This window comes from Ursus americanus, chromosome 4, assembly GCF_024610735.1.
Source record: "Ursus americanus isolate L20-20 chromosome 4, mUrsAme1.1.p, whole genome shotgun sequence".
In the NCBI taxonomy this organism is placed as follows: domain Eukaryota; kingdom Metazoa; phylum Chordata; class Mammalia; order Carnivora; family Ursidae; genus Ursus; species Ursus americanus.
The window spans coordinates 53,715,285-53,737,229 of NC_142130.1; the positions used below are offsets into that span (position 1 = coordinate 53,715,285).

General features: G+C 36.9%; 1 protein-coding gene across 40 annotated transcripts in view; it reads left to right on the forward strand.

Annotated features, from left to right (window-relative positions):
* The window catches only part of ABI3BP (ABI family member 3 binding protein), a 232,874-nt gene that overhangs the window by 140,164 nt on the left and 70,765 nt on the right, over positions 1-21,945 (forward strand). For 23 of the 40 annotated variants that reach the window (XM_087861659.1, XM_087861660.1, XM_087861662.1 and 20 more), the window contains 18 exons: positions 697-756; positions 1,539-1,628; positions 3,810-3,890; positions 4,310-4,369; positions 5,128-5,211; positions 6,593-6,652; positions 9,169-9,228; positions 10,032-10,112; positions 11,460-11,519; positions 12,338-12,421; positions 13,556-13,615; positions 14,358-14,441; positions 15,613-15,669; positions 16,689-16,748; positions 17,732-17,815; positions 18,441-18,500; positions 20,719-20,787; positions 21,639-21,695. The exons of 1 other annotated variant lie outside the window; for it this stretch is intronic. In XM_087861659.1, the coding sequence (XP_087717785.1) occupies positions 697-756; positions 1,539-1,628; positions 3,810-3,890; positions 4,310-4,369; positions 5,128-5,211; positions 6,593-6,652; positions 9,169-9,228; positions 10,032-10,112; positions 11,460-11,519; positions 12,338-12,421; positions 13,556-13,615; positions 14,358-14,441; positions 15,613-15,669; positions 16,689-16,748; positions 17,732-17,815; positions 18,441-18,500; positions 20,719-20,787; positions 21,639-21,695 (1,251 nt within the window). The remainder of the gene's footprint in view (positions 1-696; positions 757-1,538; positions 1,629-3,809; positions 3,891-4,309; positions 4,370-5,127; positions 5,212-6,592; positions 6,653-9,168; positions 9,229-10,031; positions 10,113-11,459; positions 11,520-12,337; positions 12,422-13,555; positions 13,616-14,357; positions 14,442-15,612; positions 15,670-16,688; positions 16,749-17,731; positions 17,816-18,440; positions 18,501-20,718; positions 20,788-21,638; positions 21,696-21,945) is intronic. 16 more of the 40 variants (XM_087861666.1, XM_087861672.1, XM_087861687.1 and 13 more) reach the window with 13 other exon arrangements.

A 21,945-nucleotide genomic window follows, 5' to 3' on the forward strand; every position in this document is an offset into this window, starting at 1 on the left:
AAATAGAGTATCCCATTGCGCAAGTTTATCTTTTGCATAACTGTCACACATCTCCAATAAACAGGCTAATTGAGAACATTTTTAAAGATTCTCACCACCACTGCAGTTCCTCAGAACAAGTAACAATGGTGGTAAAAGCCTTCCAAATACTAATAGAAGCTTTTGCAGTTTTTCAGAGTAATTTAAAACACATATTAGACCACTGAGATTTTTTTTTTAAGATTTTATTTATTTATTTGACAGAGAGACAGCCAGAGAGAGAGGGAACACAAGCAGGGGGAGTGGGAGAGGGAGAAGCAGGCTCACAACAGAGGAGCCTGATGTGGGGCTCAATCCCATAACGCCGGGAGCACGCCCTGAGCCGAAGGCAGATGCTTAACTGCTGTGCCACCCAGGCGCCCCAAGACCACTGAGATGTTTTTGAAACCAGGTTTCCAATGTAGTTGGAATCATATAATTAAGTACAGAAAAAAAGCTTTTCATTGGCCTCATAGGGATGCAAAATACAAAAGGTATGCCTATTTTGTGAGATAAATGGATTTCAGAACACAGCCAGTTATTAGAGACAAAGTACTATTCTTACCGTGTTCAGAAATGCTTTTTAAACATTACAGGGTAAAGAAGATTCATTTTAAAGATAATTTTCCTTCTTTTTATATATTTCTTAAATTTCCATTGTTTATTGCTTTTGGTCAGTTCCTGCCTCAGACCTTGAACCTGTCACTCTGAGAACTGAGACTCCCACGACAACTTTGGGTAATGACTTTTTACGTCTTTAAGCAAGTGCATTTTCTGCCCATTGTCTAGTCTATTTTGTTAGTATCTTGGTCAAGGGGTATTCTTTTTCCAAGATTTTCTCATTGCCCTCTCTTGTCACTCAACTCTAGTCTTCATTTTGAATATTGAAGGTGTTTAAAATAACTTGGTTAAGTCTGTATGCAGCTAGTACAAAGCATCTATCTTCCATGTTACCCAGCTTTGTTGGGGCTTTACAGAGCCTGTGATTCTGCTCCATGTTCTGTGCTAAAGCTAAATTTCAGATACAGTTGGGAGTGGCTGCTCCATAAATGACAATTTTATCTGTGGACATTGACAGAAGGTTGTGTTAAGATAGGGCATTTTTATTTTCTATCAGTGATTTTAGGAAATGTGCTTATTCTAATGTTTAATGGGAGGTATGTCTCAGCCAAATAATTTCTAAGTACGATCTCCCAAAAGCAGGTGAGTCTAGGTTCCTCTCTGATGTGGACATACTTTATTTCTGAGGTCAGGATCCTTTTTTGAAAATCTGACACCAATAATAATAAGCTTTTTGAATTATTAGAATAACATTATATATTCTTTCTCAAAAGAACTGTCAGTGGACCCCCCCTAAAAAAAATTTTCTTGTGTGTAGATGACGAAATTCCAAAACCAAAGAGACAAATTTATTAAGACTTAGAAAATCTAGCTGAATTTTAGAAACCCTAGACCCGTGTATCATCCTTTCTTGAATTTCTGGAGTTATAAGACAACATTAACCAGTTTCCTTTCTTCAGCTCCAAAAACATCACAACGACCAAGAACACACCGTCCACGTCCCAAACATAAAACCACACCGAGCCCAGCTGCATCTGAGAGCAAACTAGGTAAATATGTGGTTCCTGGTATGTGTGGAACCCTGTGGGATGTGATTCTTGCGTTTCAGTTTAACTTGCCACCTAATAGTTCTTGGGACCCTTCAGTGTGAAGTCCTAAGTAATAAGAGCTCTGGTCAAATAGCTATGATTTCCTTGTGCTGCTTGGTATCTTCTTGGTACCTTTGTATTTTATTTGCTTTCTCTGAAAAGTTATTTTTTTCTCTTTGATTCTCGTTTATCAAAAACTTACCTAGTTAAGGACCTGACTTGCATATTTAGTTCACTTGGTCACAAATTTTATTAAGTGCTACATTAGCATCTGTGAAAAAATAGTTTAGAAATAACAAATGACTTCACTTGGTTGAGGAAAGAAATTTCTTATATAGAAACTGTTCATAAATAGATATAAAGGAATATGGACAGAAGCAACATATTTATTGAGTTTGACCAACTCTCAGACCCACAGTTATTTCTTAGAGAAGTAAAAGAGTCACAAGCCAGTAAATGTAATATGGACCTCGAAATTTCTAGAGCTTTTAGATGGGTTGCGGGGATAGGCAGGAATAGCAGAAACAGAGGCACGGAGGACCATATGTGTGGGTGACAGCAGAAGGATAGGAATTAGAAGGGCAAGCTGATTGGGACAAAGGGGAAAGACAATGTTCACTTAGCTGATGCTCAGAAATTTTGGTCGGTGATGCCACTTTTAGGTGGGTCCATGAGGAGGACTTTGAACGCCTGATTTCAATGATAGGATTTAAGCCAATTGGCTACAGCATACTCTCCGATCCTCCTGGAGTCAGGCCTTTTCTGTCCTGATAACAGAGAAATGCCCTGACAAGTTTTGCAGACTGAATGAACTTTTGTATCTTTTTCTTTTATATGACTTTGTTTGGACAGAAGTCTTGGTCTTCTTCCAAACTGGACTCTCCACAAAAAAAAAAAATAAAAATAAATAAAATCATCTGTTTTGGTTATTTATTACAGTATATCCTTTAAAATATCAACTATTTCACCCAAAATGACCTAGGGCCTTGTTTTCCAATAAATTATACTTTCACATTCTTTTCTCATAATTTTTAATTATAATGTTACTTAGATGCCTAACAATTTTTCTAAGCAGGTTTTTTTAAATTGTTTTTGTGTTATCAGATAATATAAAAACAAGCAAAACGTGGAGCAGTGTGGCGATACTAAGGATGTATCTGTTTCATAAGAACAAATATCTTTGTACCCTCACCTCAGAACTTTAAAATTTTTGCTTTTTGGCTGTAGAACCAGTGAAGGCCATTTTCAAGAGAGTTTGAGGAATTTTCTCATGTGTTGAACATTTCTTTTTTTCAATTACTTTTGATTGTTGCTTGCTTCAGGCTCTGCACCTGTTACTCCTGGGACATATTTAGGTAATGATCCTTTATGTCCTTTGGCAAGTGCTTTTTCTTATTCATTGTCAGAGTTCTCTGTGGTGCTATATAGATGATGATGTCATAATTTGTTATCATCTTATTGCAGTTTTCAGCTTACAGTATAAAAGGCTTCCTAACAGAAATGTGTATGAACTTAAAGACCACTATCTGCCCCGCATCCCAGTTTCAGACGGCATCATGTCAATCTGAGTCTCTGTTTAAACAATACTGGTGGTTAGAGCGAAGGTCTGAATATGATTCTCCATATATCCCCTCCTTAGACCACCAACACAGTATCGATTATGATACCATGAATTTTCTTTAGGCATCTTGCTTTCTGTATTTGAAGTTCTCCCTAACTTTTTTTTCATTTCACAGATGTTTCAACAAATTTTTGTATGCTTAATCTAATAAGTTACCAAGTGCAAAAATTTGCCCAAGCCTAGTCATTTTAAATCATACTTAGAAGTGAATAGTCTAGGGTAGTTTGAACTTCTTCCACATCATCATGTTTTAGGAGCAATTTGTAACCAGTTCTGGATGAGGGACAACTTTCAAAGAAATGATAGTTCCTCATCTTACACGTAATTGTAATTTTTAATCTTTGGCAAACTCTCAATTTTGAAAGGAAACCTATTAATAGACTAAAGGAGAAAATATCAAACCAAAGTAACAAAGTTTTCTCCACTCAAACTGACCAATTTTAGAAAGCTTAGCTATATCTTCTTATTCAGAGTTTATGAAGCCATCAACACTATATTAATCCTAAATTTTCTTCCCTCAGCTACAACAACAAAGAGACCTCGTCGTCCACGCCCCAAACCTAAAACCACACCCCATCCAGAAGTACCTCAGACCAAACTGGGTAAATATGTGGTTTCCAGTTTAAGAAATTCAAGCAATCTACTCCAGTTGGGACCCCAAATTCTGAGGATACCTAGTCTGATATAGTATCACAAACGGAGGTTCTTCCTTACCTTTCTATATCAAACGGCATTCTTTTCACTAAGGACTTAGTCTCTCAGCAAGTGTAGTATCCGCTTCGTTTTGGCTATCTATAGTATGTGTGGTAAACAGACCCTAGGGGGACCCCTACTCCGCACCCCTTCTTCCTCCCACTCCCACAGTTCCTGCCTCTTGGTATTAAACATAGTGTAAGCCATCTTTTCCTGCTCTTTCCCCCTTAGAAGACTTAGAAGCATTATTTTTACTGGTAAAATGGATTTCCTGACATTTCTTGCATTCACAAAAATCTCTTTGGTTTCTCTCATTGATTTTGGGCAGTTCCTACCACCGTCTTTGAACCAGTTATACTTAGAACCGAGGCTCCCGTGACCACACTAGGTAATGACTCATTATGTCCATCAGCATCTGCTTTTCCTGCTCATTTGAAACCCATTTCATCACCTTCATAACCATAGCTGCTTCTTCACAGGACTCACATGTCATCTTCTATTGTCATTCAGTTACTTCTTAGTATATTGATGACTATTAAAACCACTCATTCGTTTTAAAAAAGTTTTCAAACTTTTAAAAAATAGTACGAACTTAGTCTAGTATATATGTCTGCAATGTAATGCATTTGAATTTATGGCATCTCACCTGTTAATCACATTTTTTGTGTCTGAGTTTCAAACATGGGGGTTGGGGTGAGGGTATCTATCCTTGATTTAAGCCGAGTATTGTCACAGCTGTTACAGTGTGACATAATTCTTGTGCAGATCTAAATTCCTATATTTTAATTTTGTGCATGATTTTGTTTTTGTTTTGCCATTTTAGATAATGATGTGGTCTTCTTTCAGTAAAGAGTGACATAGGAAATGCACTCAACGCTAATAAATGTAAAGGCCATCATTAGTTTAAATTTACTCTACACCTTCTCCACCACCATAATTCAGTAAAGTTTTGGAACTTTTTTCATTTAGAGATCCCTTTGAGACTATCTTTGATGTATAAACTCATGCTTCTGTGTGACTTTTGTCTTTCAGAGTAGTGTAAATGACATAAAGAGGCAGTTATTGAAATGGAGACAAATTGTATACTCCTATCCCCAGCTTCTAGCACTGAGAACACTCTGTTAACCTGAGGTTTTCTTCCTTCAGCTCCCAAAGTGCCTCAACAAACTCGTCATCCACAGCCCAAACCTGAAACCACAGGGAGTCCTGAAGCACTTCAGACCGACCTGGGTAAATGGGTAGCTCCTGGTTAAGCCCATCCAGTGGGGTCCAGAGAAAGCGAAGGAGCAAGTCAGGGTTAGCAGCTGCTTCTACTCCAGAGTGGCCAGTGAGAACATGGTCGGAGGGCTTTGGGTGGTAGCTGAATTTGTTACGCTTGTGAAGTAGAATCTTCTCTCTAAATGTTTGATTTCTCATTCAATTCTATCCATCCTTTAACTATTGAACATATGTGGGAGAATGAAATACCTACAGAACGAATGTATGTTTGGGTTAATAGGAAAGGTTTGTTGTTATGTGGCAGGCACTATTGTTAGTACCTCATTTTTTTCCCATTTTTTTCCATTTAAAAAAAATTTGAATTCAATTAATGAACGTGTATTATTGGTTTCAGACGTAGAGATTATGTCTTGTTAACTACAAAGTTAAGCCATAATGGAGGTCTAGGGCAGGAGTTGGCAAACATTTTCTATAAAGGTCTAGATAGTCAATATTTGGGACTTTGTGAGCATATTTTGCATATTTTTCTTTTTTTCTTTTATAACCACTTAAAAATTGGGGAAAAAATCATTCTTGGCTCTCATGGGCTGTATGAAAATAAGCCATAGGTGAGATTTGGCCTATGGGCTATAATTTGTCAACCCTTGGTTTAAAGAAACAATAACCAGGGTTGGCCAGTAGTTAGGAAGGGTTGAGTGTTGAAATCACTGTAGATTTGGATGACTGGAGAGAAGGAGGATGGAGAAGTACAGAAAAGAAGGACATGTGTGGAGGGCCAGTGAAGGGAGGCAGAGGCTTTTCTGAGTAGTTGAGTCTGTCAGGCTTCTAAGTATTGATCAGAACATTTCATTGAGGCTGCTACAGCTAAATGGGCCCAAAGGACCAGTTGAAAAGGTGTTTTGAATGTTGGACTTAGGAGTTTGAATTTCACGTAAGAATCATCGGCATCTGTATATGGTCATGCTTTCCCTGTTTACCCTGCTATAGCTCAGACTGGGTGCCTGTCCCTTATCCTGCTCTCTTAAGGGCCCCATCCTAATCCTAAAAGCCTAATCCTGTTACGCAAAGTTTGTTGTCTCTTTCCAAAGAAGAGTTTTCAGCAAGATTGGAATGGTCTATTTTGGTACATTACTTCCGTTAGGATCATGAAAGAGTGAGACACTTCAGGGGCACTTCACAGGGACAACTGTCTACTACAAAGATAACCCCTACTAAGTGATAAATTGGTACCCAAGTGCAGAGAGACTCCATATCCCTCAGCTCAGAAAGTTAATAGTTTTTCCTTTGTACTCTAGATGCATTACTACTTAGGTACAATTATTTCTGCAGTTCCGAGACTGTATAAAAGTTTTAACATTTCATTTTTTTATTTTTATTTTTTATTTTTGGTCAGTTCCTGCTGTAGTCCTTGAACCGGTCACTCCTATGAAAGAGGCTCCAGGGACTGCATTTGGTAATGCCACTTTCTGACCTCCAGCAAGAGCTTTTTCTGCTCATTGTCGAACAGAGTCCACTCGTTGCCATTCACTTTCCTTCTTTATATTTTGAGTTGAACATGCATAAAACAAATTAGTGCTTGTTCTTAGGAGATTCATGCCTGAATCTAGTTTGGGATAGCTTCCTGCCCAGGAACTTACTTAAAAATTTTTTCATGCCGCCTTCTATTTTCAGATTAATCTGAATTACCTGTTAAGGCAAATTTCATTTATTCATGTGAGCACCTGATCCTGATCTATGCTAACCAAGCTGTGACAGGGAAGTTTCTTAATATATCCGTTGTACATAGACCTTTTTTATCTGCCTGTGTTTTTGTTAACTTTTGAGTAATATGTTCTTAGTAAATTGTCTGACAGATAATGTGGCCAAGGATAACAAGTTTAAATAGTAAGCCCCATCCTTAGGGTGAATCTGACCACCCCTTACTCTCCACCATAGTTTAGAAATGATTCTTAACCTTTATAATGCAGTCCGGGGACCCTAGGAGAATATAATAAAGGGGTGCCTGCCTGGCTCAGTCAGTGGCGTGTGTGACTCTTGATCTTGGGGTCACAGGTTTGAGCCCCACATTAGGTGTAGAGAATACTTTAAAAAATAAAATCTTAAAAAAATATGATAAAAAATACCCATCTTGACTCTCTGAATTAATAACTTTGTTTTTATGTCAATTTTGCCCCCAGTGTATCAATAACAGAAGAAGATACAGTAGCATAGTAGGGGCAAATTTTTCACACTAGAAACCTATATTTTATGAAACTCAAAAAAATATGTCAAGCTGTAGAAAACAAAGAATTTTTTTAAAGCTCATAATTTGCAGAACCATAAACTTTAACTAAATGTTATCTTTTTCCACTTCCAAAAACATCCCAATGGACACTTCATTCACAAACCAAACTTGAGACCAATCCAAGCCCAGATGAACCTGGGACTATACCAGATGAAAGCTCAGTCCTTGGTTTCAGGAGACTGAGAGCCTATTACGGATTGAAAGTTTAAACCCACATACCCTCTAGTGAGGGAATCATGAAGAGTCCTTCCCCCTTCAGGGTTGGCAAGAAGTACATGTTTGGAAGGTACATAATTTTTCCTCTAGTTCAGGGTAGGAGGACACACATTTTACCTTATCTTCAGGCTGGTTGAACACAGAACCGTTTTCTGCATAAAAAGCCCACAGAAGGAAAATAAGGCAGGGTGTTTTTGCAAATTGAAGATTTTGGGGGGTATTTCAACATTAACTGTTAGACTCATCATATAAAGTCTTAAAGAACTGAAGCATCATTTTGGACTTCAGTATATCAGGGAAGGAGTTTAAGTCTTGACATCACATCAGAATTTGTATAAGTGGACAGGTGAGAACAAAGATGACAAAAAATAGGATATGTATAGAGGGAACCAGAGGAACAAAGGTTCTGCTTCTTTGAAGTGTCAGTCAAAACCTCTTATTGGTGATTCTTCATTTGGATAATGCCACAAGAAATTGAAGGAGGGCTTGAGTATTCCACTCAGGAGTCCAATGTTGTTCTCACAAGCATCATAAATCCTTTCTTTACTGGATGCCACAGAGTGGGTGCCCCTTACCCAGTCCTCTTGAGTACCTTTCTTTGGACACAAGTCACAAGATCTTTCCAAAGCTGAGTTCTCAGCAAGGTCATCATAGCCATTTTTGGTTACTTATGTAATGGTCGCAACCATAATTTGATAAACATAGTAGATGTTTTCTTTATTCAGCACCCACTAGAGCGCAAGTTAGTCATTTATATGCTTTTCAAGATGGTTAGGAAAGTATTTAAGTAAAAGCCTAAAAATGTTCTAGAGTCTACCACATTAGATGCAAATAATCAAGCACTAACCAGTAGAACTGTTTCCCTCTTGTGGTGCTGAATAGAGACCACAAGTAATGACTATCTCATGAGATGATGTCCTGAACTATAGTTTAGCCACATCTGGACAAAACAATTGGTTTCCCTTCGTATTAGCTTGCTAAGGCTGCCATAACGACATGGACTGGGTGGCTTAAACAATAGAAATTGATTTCTCACAGCTCTGGAGGCTGGAAATTAAAGATGATGGTATCAGCAGTTTCAATGTCTCCTGTGGCCTTTCTCCTTGGCTTGTAGATGGCCTCGTTGGCTCTGTCCTCACATGGCCTTTCCCCTGTGTGTGAGCATCCCTTGCGTGTGTCTCTATTCTTATAAGGTCATCAGTCATACTGGATTAGGGACCTACTCTTGCAACCCCATTTAACCTTAATTCCCTCTTCAAAACCCCTATCTCCAAATACAGTCACATTTGGGAGTTAAGGCTTCAACATAGGAATTTGGGGGAGACACGGTTCACTCCGCAGTCCACTTCATCTAGAATAAAGTAATAATTCTGGATGAAATGTTACACTGGCAAAATATATTTTGAAGTGAATTTCATAGCTCCTTATACATTTTTTAAAAACCTCTTTTGCTTATTTTATTACTTCAGTTCCTGTTACAGACCTTGAACCTGTTACTCTTAGAACTGAGACATCTGGGACAACATTAGGTAATGGTTCTGTGCAATTCGCCAAATGGTTTTGCTGCTCATTGTCCATTCCACTCAGTCTCCATCGCCTGGCTTTTCCTCTTTCATGAGACAGACATCATCCTCTGTTGCCATTCAGTCACTTCATCTGAAGAATCTTGAAGCCTCTTAAAAACAAGTTTCCTGTTGTTTTTATGAGAGCAGACATTAGCTTAATTCAAAACATTGCTGCCATTTGGTACGTTTGACATTGTCATCTTATCTCGTGCTTCCTTGAACAGCATTCTGTGTTAAAGCCAAGTTTAAAAACAAATTGGGATCTGTTTCTTATCTAGGCTGATCAGCTTATTCTTATGCTCATTTGCATGTCTAGGTTGCTAAGTTTTTAAAAAAAACTATTTGCATGGTATTCTTTGTTGGTGTTTTAAGCAATGACATGTTTTATTACTAACTTGACAAATAAGAAATTACCTATATCCAAAATTTTAAATTATAAGCCTTTTCCTCAGTGTGACCCTAACTACCACTCCCTTGCACCAGCGTTGAGCCCTCCTTCTCATTTTTTCCCCAATGAGGAAATTCTGCAAGTGTTTAATTTTAAGTGCTAATCTTCATGCCTTGAATGAACAACTCACTGTATACATGAGTTTGCCCCCAAAGTACCATCAATGAAAAAAGAAGACACATTGGCATAAAAGGATTTAAAATATTAAATTACAAGAAATTTCCTGTAACTTTTGAAAATCTAACAACTCTTGGAAAAACCTCTCTTCAGAATCCAGAGCCTTAGGACCTAGAGTAACACAAAGCTTTTCTTTCTTCAGCTACTACACCACAAAGACCCCGTCGTCCACGTCCCAGACCTAAAACCACACCAAGCCCTCAAGTACCTCAGACCAAATCCGGTAAATGTGTGATTCCTTGGTTTAAGGGTGAGCCCAAGTAGTCTATCCTAGTGGAAACCCAAAACAGTGCCAAGCTCTTAGTGGCTCTAGGTGTGAGGTCATGAGGCATGGTCAGGAATGTCTACTTTGCCCAGGTGCTGGAGAATGTGACCGGCTGTGATATATTTGGTGCCAGAATATCTTAATCTATGTCGTCTTTGATATGCACTTAGTATATTTCTTGCTATCAACTTCCATTCAAATTTTAATGATAAAGGTTCTTTAGCAGAGCCAATATATTCAGTTCAAGTAAACAAAAAATTCAATTCCTTGAATATTTCTGGTCCAATATGGGCAATTGTGGGGTGATATGCCAGCTGTGGGAGACTTTCTAAAAAAGTAGAGTTGGGTATCTGTTTGCATGATACGTTAAATATTGACCTTGCAAAGGAAAAGATCAAGGTCGCCTAGACTTGGACCTTGGGCCTACTACAGGATTTCAATGAATGGAGGGAAAAGTGAACCAAGGCAGAACGGCTAGACATGTAAGGTGGTAGGGAGTTAGCCACAATGGCAGTCCAGTGTGCCTAAAACAGACTGTCCTACTTCCCGATGGCCAAAACAAGGTTATTGCTGATGCTGCATTTGGAATAACCCAGACGGCCAACTGAAAGAGAATTTTGAGGACCTAATTCAGGAGCTTAGATTTGACACAGAGACATCAACTGTCTTTAATTTCTCTATCTGGGCTTCAGCCAGACAGATGATCTACTGAGTATTACAGACCGAGTGACCATCTTTATTCAGCTCTTTTATGTGCCATGGTTTGGATAGAGTTCTCAGACTCTTTCCATAGATGAATTCTCAGAATGAGCAACGTAGTCCACTTCAATGATTAACTTTTATATCTGTTTCAAACTTATTAACTGTTTATTATATCCATGTTTACTTAAACATAGTAAGTGCACATTTTCAGCTTCTGTAGAAATACAGATTGATCAGATTTTTTAAAAGACATTTTCTAAGTGTAAAAGGTAAAAGAATAGGTAATTCTAAGTGTAATAGGTAAAAGAATAAGAATATTTTCTAGTGCAGAGTTTTCCATTTCAGAATCCATTGGCTAAAACCTAGGAGAATTTCATGTTGACTCCTTTAAGACGATAGTTCAAAGGCTAAGCCTAAGACCATGACTATACTTTGGCCAAATCTTCAAAGATCAATCATCTAGTCATTCCTTCAGTTAGGAGGTTGATTTTTTTTCTTTGTTTTTGTAGAAGGATTGATACACAAGTAGATTTGTTTAGATATAAATGTTCTGATTTTTCATGTGTTTTAAAATTTCTTTGGTTTACTGTATTTTGGGGGCAGTTCCTGCTACAGTTCTTGAACCTGTCACTCTTAGACCTGAGACCCCAGGAACAACATTAGGTAATAATATATTATCTTTTCAACAAGGCTTACTCTGCTTTTGTCAAACCCAGAGTTTCACCTTGCTTTATGTGACCATGTGTCATTCTTTTTGGACATTCATTTACATTCTTAAAATTATGAAAACTCTTAAAACTGTCTGCCATTTTTAAGAGAACCAGTCATACATGAACGTACTTCAGGACATTTATTTGCCATGTAACCTATTTGAAAAATTTCACATTATTTTGTGTTTTATTTAAGTAGTATTGGTGGTTAAAAAAACAAACTGGTTTTCAGACACTATGGGTTTCTGCCACTTCTCTAGGCAGATAAAGCCAAATAATAGCTATCATGGGGCCAAGAGGATCCATTTATCCCACATCTATGTGTCTACCTTTTTTTTTTTTTCTCTATTTGTGTGATATTGTTTTGTTTCTACTTAGGTAATGATGTGTTCTTGTTTTAGTAGTTACATAGAAAGTGTGGAAAGATGGAAAAATTGATTATAAATCTCAGATTTAATATGACCATCCTTCATAATACATTAAAATTTGACAGTGGTTCTTAACCTGTCTGTTGCCTAGTCAACCTGCTGTATGACACTTTGATTGTACTTACTAATCTTTATTTCTTGAATTAAAAAGTGATTTTTTTTTCTTCAAAGAATCTTCTATGGTAAAAGAAATTATATAAGAAGTATACATGACAAAAATCTCAAACAGAAAGGCACATGTCTAATGAGTTGTAGAAAATCTAGAATCAATATTTTCACCTCTCATTGCTTCCAGAACAGAGGTAATGTAGTTGTGTAGTAACTCTAGAACTTCTTCCTTCAGCCTCCAAAACATCACAAAAGACACGTCGTCCACGTCCCAGACCAAAAACCACACCAAGTCTTGAAGCATCTGAGTCCAAACCAGGTAAACAAGTGTTCCTGGTTTAGAGTTTCAGCAGCCTAACCCAGCAGGGTCTCAAAAGTAATTCCAATGTTTGGAAGTAACGAATAGGCTCCATAAAAGTAAAGGTATAACTTGTGTTAAACAGCAGTTCCCACTGTAGAGGGGGCAAGAGGAGCACAGTAGGGGGAAATCTGTGGGGAAACTGAATGCCTCATGCTTCCTGAGTGAAATCTTCTCTGTCACTGTGCATATTATTAATTTCCATCTATGTCTTGAAAATTAAACTTCTTTAGAAAAATTAGACGTATTCAGTTCAAATTAACAATGGTATCTTCAGTATCCCCGGGTCATATTAGCACTTTTGTGGGTATAAATTTGGTGTGGGAGACATGTTTTCGTCCTCAAACCTGCAAGAAAGCTGAGAACAAAAGCCTTTGTAAATAAGATAGGAGATGGCATTAGCATGTATGCAAAGACAAGATCAAGATTGATTTCTGGATGGTATCAACAGAATGTGCTAGGTACATAAATATGTAGATCTGGAAAAGATGATAAAGTGGAGCCTTGAAACCACCATAGTACAGGATAAGTAGAAAAGTAGGAATAAAATCAGAAAGAGTAGATAGGAGTGAGACCAACCAAAGGAGGCAGTCTAACTGTAGTACTAATATAAAAGGTGTCTGACTAGACAGTAATAGTTAAATCGTTCTGAATCGTGATTGGTCCATGGATTCTCATGGTGGAGATTCTTAGGCATCTGATGGAGCAGTTCAGATTTGATCAAGTGGACATGAGTAAGCTCTTTGTTGCACATGAAGGCATGTTCCTTCTTTGCACAGAATGAAGGGATAACCTGCTGAGTTCATCATGCTGCAGCCTCACTTTCTTTCCAAAGTTGTTAGTAATATCCACACATCGCACTTTGCCTTATTAGTTGGAATCAGACCATCAAAGGAGGAATAAGGAAAGAGTTACTTCACTGAGGTATGGCCAAATTTTAGGAAATTAGTGGTCTAATTTTTTAGTTGAAAAGTTTTTAGAAGTTGCTACATAGTTCTAGAAAGTATATGAGTAAGATTCATTTTGAAGTAAATGTTTTAAGGGTTTTTAAAATTTTAAGCAATCATTTTGTTTCTTTTTAATACTTTTGGTCAGTTCCTACTGCAGACCTTGAAACTGTTGTGTTCAGAACTGAGACATGGGTAACAACACAAGGTAATAACACATGCTCCTCAGTACCTTCCCTTCTGATTGTCAGACTCATTCCATCAACATCGTAACTCCAGGTTCTTTTACTTCATAAGGGCTACATCATCCTCTGTTGTCACTCCATGAAATTCTTCATCCTAAAAGTTTTGAGGACTCTGACTCTTAAGACAAGTTATTCCTTGTTTTTAAGAGAGCCAAGCATAAACCTAACTCAGGTCATCTGTGGTACAAATAACCATCCGAAATTGTTCTCTCACCTCATGTGCTTTTTAACCATGTTTTGTTAAAGCTGGGTTTAAAAAGCAGTTCTTTTGATGCTAATGACTGTTATGGTATCAGGAAGTTTCTTTTTGCATCTGAAGTTCTACTTTTTTTTTTTTGACTCTCTAATATCTGTCCTTTGATAAACATTTGGTTAATTATATGACCTTATCTTAGTAAACTGTCACAGAGTTTGTATCTGACTATGGCTGCTCCATAATATTTCCTCAGTCCCCTTTTGTTCAATAGAAGAGAAATATGAACACTGTTTCACTTCTTGAATTAATAACTTAATTCTGTATGACTCATTCTCAATGAGCTTGCATTTATAAAAGAATATATACTATTAAGGGCAAAAGTTTCAAATTAAAAGGTTGATAAGGCAAATACACTAATGTAAGTTTAGAAAACCTGGAGTCATTTGTCATGCTATCTTTAACTTCTAAACTATGCAACTCTGTAGTAACCAAAGGTTTCCTTTCTTCAGCTCCTAAAACATCAAAACGGACCCGTCGTCCACATCCCAAACATAAAACTACACCGACTTCTGAAGCACCTCAAACAAAACTGGGTAATTGTGGGTTTCTGGTTAAAGGAGTGAGTCTTAGCAGCTATTGGGAGTCTGGGTTTGATGCCAGTGGTAGAGGTGATAGCCCATGTGAGCCCAGTATTGGTGAAGGCACAAGATGATCTACGCTGATCCGACCATTGACTTAGTGAAGGAAAACATTGTTTGGGGAGACATCTGTGGCAACTGGATTCCTTGTGCTTTGTGCATAAAGATCTTCTATTTTAATATGTATTTATTTACTCTTATTTCATTCCATACTTCTCTAGAAGACAAAATGTCTTAAATAGAATCAATCATTTTTATTTCAAGAAATATTAAGTCCCTTTCATTTCCCCCCAAGAGCTACATCAACAGCTGTGAGGATATCACAGATGTAGGTGGCTTTTTTTTACTTCTCAGTCTGTAGTATAGTCAAAGGTTTTGACTTTGACCATGGCAATGTGTCTGTGCCAATCAAGATTTTTTTTTTTTTTTTGCATCAATGAGCTTAGGGAGAAAGAAATTTGTGAAGGACAGGAATGAGGGGTTAGGAAGAAGGTGGGAAATCTTAGAATTGAGCAGAGGCAAAAAGAAAACAGGTATTGAGGCCTACCAGGGAGCACAGGCCTCCTGGAACAAGGGAAGTACTGCTTCTAAGTGGTAATGATAGTGCTGAGTTTGGAAGGGTCCATAAGAACAGTTGAAGAAAGTTCTTGAAGTTCTCAGAAGTTTGGATCTGAACCTAGAAGCAGTAGTGGTCTTTCCTGCAACCTCTTCCACATATATAGGGTACCACATTTTTGTGTGTAGAGCAGATAGCTGCTCTCCTGGGCACCACACACAGAGTGGTTGTCGCTTATCCTAATTAGTTCAATGCCTTTGTATCATGTGAGGTCTCGGCCTATTTCTACTTACAAGTTTTCAGCAAGATGAACATGGTTCACTTCGCTTTGTTCTTTTCTGTGCCTCCTTTCAAACGAGAATATTGTGTTGACTTTGAGATGCTTACCAGATTGTGTAGGCTATCACTGACTATTTCCTAAAAGAATGTTTACCTGGTTATAGGGTGACCAAATCTTTAAGTATTTAATTTCAGAAAAAAATTTAATTGCTATACATGTATTGAAGCAATGTTATACTGGTTAGATTTAATTTGCTGACCACAAGTATTTATTTCATTGCTTTTCATTAGTTCCTACTACAGATCTTGAACCTGGCCCTCTTAGAACTAAAGCTCCAGAAATCGTGGGTAATGACAATGTGTGTCCTTCAAATAGTGCTTTTCCTGCTCATTGTCATACCATTGTAGCCACAGTTGCTACCGCATCTTAAAACCATTTTAACAACTTCTCTTGTCTTCCATTGCAGTCTTCATCTTGAAATTATGCTAAGCTCTACCTCAAGTCATCTGTTAAACTTAAGAAAACCGTGACTATGCTAATTTCAGGACATCAAATTGCCATGTAACTTGTTCATTGTTGTCTCACGTGATCGTGTGTATGTGCCGAAACAGCATTGACTACTTGAAGCTTTGTCTCAAACATAAATTTCCATCTAACCCTTATTTGCAATGCTTATCCTTCATCAATTGCAGAAATACCATGTTCTTTCATCATATTACTTTTTATCGTATTAGGATCTGTGTGACTATATTGATGGATCTATTGTTTAAAAAAAACGGTGTTTTAGTTAATGGTCAAAATTTTAAATCTGCCTAAGTCTTGAAAGTTTAAATGATAGGCTTTCATGATAGAGTAGGATGATTCTTTCTTCTTTGCTAAGAGGGTTTAAGTGTTTCTTAACTTTTCTTGAGTCAAGGACTACTTTGAAACATTGATGAGCACACTGCTTTATGTATTGATCCTCATGCTTTCAAATAACTAAGCTCATTATACCCATGATTATTTAAATAATAGGCAATTGTCTCAACTCGCGCAGAAGTGCGAGTAGATTGATAAATGCTTTTTCCAGTAGAGTTAGAAAAGTATAAATATATACAAATGTGTACAGAAGTTTGTCGAGCAGAATTTTGCATGTTACAATAATCAGATAAACATCCAGTAGAACTTCTTGTTGATCAGTGATATTTCACAAAGTACAACGCTGTGTCTGTCTTAGGAGATGAACGGGTATTTGCCACAGTGTGGTCAAGTCTTCAGAGTAAATCTTTTTTTTTCTGTCAGTCCTAAAGTTTAAAAATTGACTTTTGCAGTTAGTCTTCAAGTGAATTTTTAATATCTCTTTGGTTTATTTTATTGTTTTGACCAGTTCTTCCTACAGTCCTTGAACCCGTCACTCTTAGAACGGAAGCTCCAGAAACAACATTAGGTAATGATATTCTGCGTTCCTCAACAATTTTTTCCTGCACATCATCAACCCATTCTATCGTGGTAATCACTCTGTCACCAGCTTTATAAAACTTGTCATCTTCTGCTGTCCTTCAACTGTAATTTTTTCCCTCTTAAGGGCATTGAAAACTCTTAAAAGGAGTTATCTATTGTTTTTAAAAGCTATGCATGAACCTGGGAATATCTGTCAACCATGTAATCTTGAACTTGTATCATGTACTTTTGTCTAAACAGGGTTCAAATTTAAAGCTGAGTTTCAAAGTCAGTAATGTCTGTCTTCTCTTGACCAACCAAATCATAACAATTCTGATGATATCATCGATTCTTTGGAAAAGTTCTATTTCTTGGTGTGAACCTACAACCTACCTAGAGCATGGCTAGAGTCCTTACTTGTTTTGTTTTTTTATAATTTTTATTTTGTTATATTAGTCACTATACAGTACAACCCCAATTTTTGATGCAATGTTCCATGATTCATTATTTGCATATAACAATCAGTGCACCATGCAATACATGCCCTCCTTACTACCCATCACCAGCCTATCCCAATCCCCCACCCCCTCCCCTCTGAAGCCCTCAGTTTGTTTCCCAGAGTCCACAGTCTCTCATGGTTCATTCCCCCTTCTGTTTACCCCCCTTCATTCTTCCCTTCCTTCTCCTACCGATCTTCTTGCTATTTCTTATGTTCCATAAATGAGTAAAACCATATGATAATTGTCTTTCTTTGCCTGTTTTTGAAGCTAGAGATTTATGAGATTGCTCACTCCTTGACTTCTTTTGTGTGTGAGTTTTATCTCTCAAGAATCTTCAGTGATTAAAAAAATAGTTAACAAAATAGAAAATATTTCAATCTTGAAATACATATGCCTTGAACTTCAAGGCAATATGATGTATTTTAAAAAATCTAGAGCCTTATTTCCAAAACCGCCTTCACTGGAGTAATCCGAAGTTTCACCCTTTTAGCTCCTAAAACAGCACAACGAACCCGTCGTCCACGTCCCAGACCTAAAACCACATCAAGCCCTGAGGCACCTCAGACTAAAGAGGGTAAATATGTTATTCTATGGTTTGGTGGGTGAACCCCAGCAGTCTGTCCCCATGGGTCTCAAGGAAATGCCTCTGATGGGAAGTAAGAGTCTTCATGTTCCCTAAAAGTCAAAGCATGAGGTATGGTTAGCAACTAATTCTTGAGGGAAATTTTTGGTCTGTTTAAAAATGTGTTTATAGCAAGATTGTCATAGTCACTCATAGTTATTTATTGCTGTATCTGCATTTAGACACATCTATTTATTATGGTCATGATTACATAAGTATAGATATTTCTTTCAGCTTTCAAAAACTACAAGTTACTTTCATACGTATTTTCCTATATATTGCCTAAACAGAATTTCCAAAACAAGCTTTCATCTTGGCTAGACTTAGAAAATCAAACGCCCAGAAAAACCTCATGTTGACCACACTAACCGACATAGCAGAATTTAAAGGTTGTGACTACCTTCTACAATGAATGGTTCCTAGCTAGTGTGACCAAATCCTCAAAAAGAAACGCTTCCTGTCAGTTCAAAAGTTTAAAAAAAATGTTTTTCATTTGAAACTAATATTTTGAAAAAGAAAAATTAAGATTTTCTATGTGTTTAAACTTTCTCATGTTCATGTTGTTGCTTTTGGTTAGTTCCTGCTATGAACTTTGAACCTGTTATTCATAGTTCTGAGGCTCCAGAAACAACATTAGGTAATGATTTTTGTGACCTCATTATATGCTTTTTTATTCATTAAAAATCTACTCCATCATTGTCATGGCCAGAGTTGCTCCTGCTTCCTTAGACTGCTGATGTTCTGTTTCATACTTCATCTCAAGGGTAGTCAAGATTCTTAATTCAAGTGCTACCTATTGTTTTTAACAGATGTCCCTGAACTCAGGTGAGGAAATCTATCTGCCATGAAACCCCCTTTAAAATTTCATTATCTGGTCCAAGGAACTGTCTGAAGCCCAAATTACAACCCATCTCTTTGGTATTTAGAGCTATAAAATGATGATAATTAAGTACCATGAAATTTTTCTGAGCAACTTACTTTCTATAGGATTTTTGAGACACTCTCATTCTCTTCCTATTTTAAAAGATGATTTCTCCCTGTTAAATTTTCCAAAAAAATTGCTTCATTGGAAGTGCCAAAAAATTGCTTCATTAGAAGTGCCAATCCTAGTAAATTTAAGTTACGGCTTTCCTCACCATGGATGAATTTGGTTATTCTTTACCTTCTAGTTTAGTATTGGTTCCTAATCTTCACTAAGTAGGAATCTCTGAGTATCTAATTATATTAATATCTATTCCTATTCCTTTAATTAATTGTTATTTGGTTTTCAAAACACCCTCAGTAATGCTAAAAGCAAATTAGATTAGTAAAGTGAAAATTTTCATGCTTAAGTAATAAACGCAAGAAAATCTAATGTTTTAGAAAACATAGGTCTATGTACAGTGCTTTTGAGGTTTCTAGACCTACAAACACAATAGCAACCGAAGATTTTCTTCCTTTAGTTTCTAAAACATGGGGGAAAAGATCCATTCTCCTCCCAAACTTTAAACTTTCCAAAGTTTTACAGTTGAAACCAAGAAAGTCAATGATTTCTAGTTTGAGTCTTTCTAGCTTTTTGCAGTTGAATCTCAGTAGTGACAATGATGTGGCTTGTTAACTTTCACTTCCCACCTCTATGCTATCTAAGAGAGAGCAGACACAAGTAGTGGTCAGCATCTTCACAACTGAATGTTGACCAGAAGGTTCATGGTTGGGGGAGATCTAGGGTAGCCAAAATCATCATGTACCCTGCATAAGGATTGTCTCCAACAAAAGATGCATCTTATTCAATTCTCTTACCATTCCATTCCACTTATCTTTTTAAAAATTAGCAATACTTCTTTGGCTTAGTAAACAAAAATTTCCTTGCCTTCCATGTTCCCAGCACCATATTAACAGTTGAGTAGAGTCGGGTGAGGTGAGGAACAGAAGTAGAGATCAAAAGTAAGAACACGTTTTACTTCTTGAAAAGACTACGAAATACTTGTGAGGAAACCCTGTTTTCAAGGGGTTTTTGTTGTTGTTTTAGATATAAGGCAATTTGCTTGCTTGTTTAATTGAATGGTAAAAATATAGAGAGAAAATATTTAAACAAGTCAAAGATCTATGTAGACTCACAGATAACAGTTGGGCTTTGAAATAACTTCAGTTTTTGTATTAGTAGTGGAAGGGTAGGAATAGCAAACATAAAATGAAAACTCAATACCTGTTGAGGTTACTGAAGTGGGAGGTCAAACTAGAACACAGAACAAAGCACTCCTAGATGGTACTAAACATTTCGGTAATGATAATATCATAAAGTCAGCCGTAGGAAGCTCTTAAAAAGCCCTTGTGGGAATTCAGATTCAGGTACAATAGTCAGTGAGAACCTGTTTTTTTGTTTGTTTGTTTTTGTTTTTTCCAAATTTTTCCTGTAAGGATGTCAGATGGTAAATATTTTATACTTTGTAGGCCATTCAGTCTCTGTCACAACTACTTGATTCGAATGTAGTATCTCAGTGGAAGGAAACCAAAGCCTATACATAAATGATTGATATGTAAATATGCTTTGAATCATCTTAGTTTGTGGGTGTGGTTGTGTTCCAATAAAGCATTAATTAGATTTTATACCATTTCACATGTCATAAAATATTACTCTTAATTTTTTTTTCCATCATTGAAAAATACAAAAGCCATTCTTAGCTCACAAGTCAGGCAAAGGGCTGGATTGGGAGGACCATAGTTTGCCAATCGCTGCTTTAAATAATGTATACTCTGCATGGCTCTCCATAACCCTGTAATTTTGAAGATCTATGCATTTCAGTTCATTGCTGCCTTTATCTAAAATCTGTGAAATATCCATAATTACTTTGACAACTTAGATGCTCTTCTTTCAGCTCCCACAGAACTGCTTATTTTGAAACCAGTGACATCACCAAGCCTAGAAATGACACAGAGTCAACCTGGTAACTGGACTCTTTTATCTGTCTGGGTACACTGTGAGCTTCAGGGGACGTGTTCCAAGTGTTGATTTCCAAATATAAAAAAGCTAATAATACACATTTAATAACTTAATATAGTGTACATGCTCTTTCCATGATTGCATATTGGTGTTAACTTAGTAATTTATTCATAGTAATTGCTATTCAACTGATAAACATACTTCTCTTCATTTCATTGTGTTTATTCTGTATCACATAGAGAATAACCAAGTATGTGATTAAGTAGTTAATAAAACCACTTAGAAGAACTGATTTTATTCTTCCTATTTTTCACTAAAGATTACAAATTTTCTTTTTAGTAATAAGTTAAATTTGTGCTCTGCTATGTGAAAAGAATGCTAGTTCAGTTGCGATCATCAAGGAAAGAGAAAGTGTGCACTTCAGTAAAGATAACAAAATCACCCTATACAGTATTGCCCTTCAAAATTGAAAACAAATATTTTAAGTTAGCAATGTGGTTGCTACCCCGGACATATATTTTGAAACGTAAGATCTTACTTTTTTTCTAGCATAGGATTATAATTTCTTTTCATCTCCTTTGCGTATCTTGTAATTAGTGAAATGGCATTTTGGTGCTCACGATGGTACCAGGTATGACTGTTAATAGTTACCTACAACACTTAGAAAACTGTGACTTCAATTCAGTTATTGGAGCTTCCCTTGGTGTTGTTAATAACGTTGTTATTATCATAACAGCCAACATTGAGCATCTATAGGTGCAAGACACTTTTCTAAATACTTAGTTTGTATGCATTCATTCAATGCTGGCAACAGCCCATCCTTGATCAATTGTATCATTTTGTGTCCTTTGCCAGTTTCTGAAGTCCTGGAATCTGTTACATTAAGCACTGAGTCATCAAAGGAAGCTCTAGGTAAAAATGTTTTCCAATGAGAAGTCAGATATATGTGCTTTTCCATCTCATTGCAGAAGTTGTCTTTGGATGTCCTCACGCTTTGTGACATTTCATAGCTCCTCACATCTTGTCTGTGCTCATCCAGTGAATCTTAAGAGTCAAATGTTTCACACAGCACATTGTGCTGATGCCTGTTGTAATGCTATGCAAGTTTCACAATTTCCTTAGCTCCCTTTCACTCTGAATTTAAGATTTACTTTTCTAATAT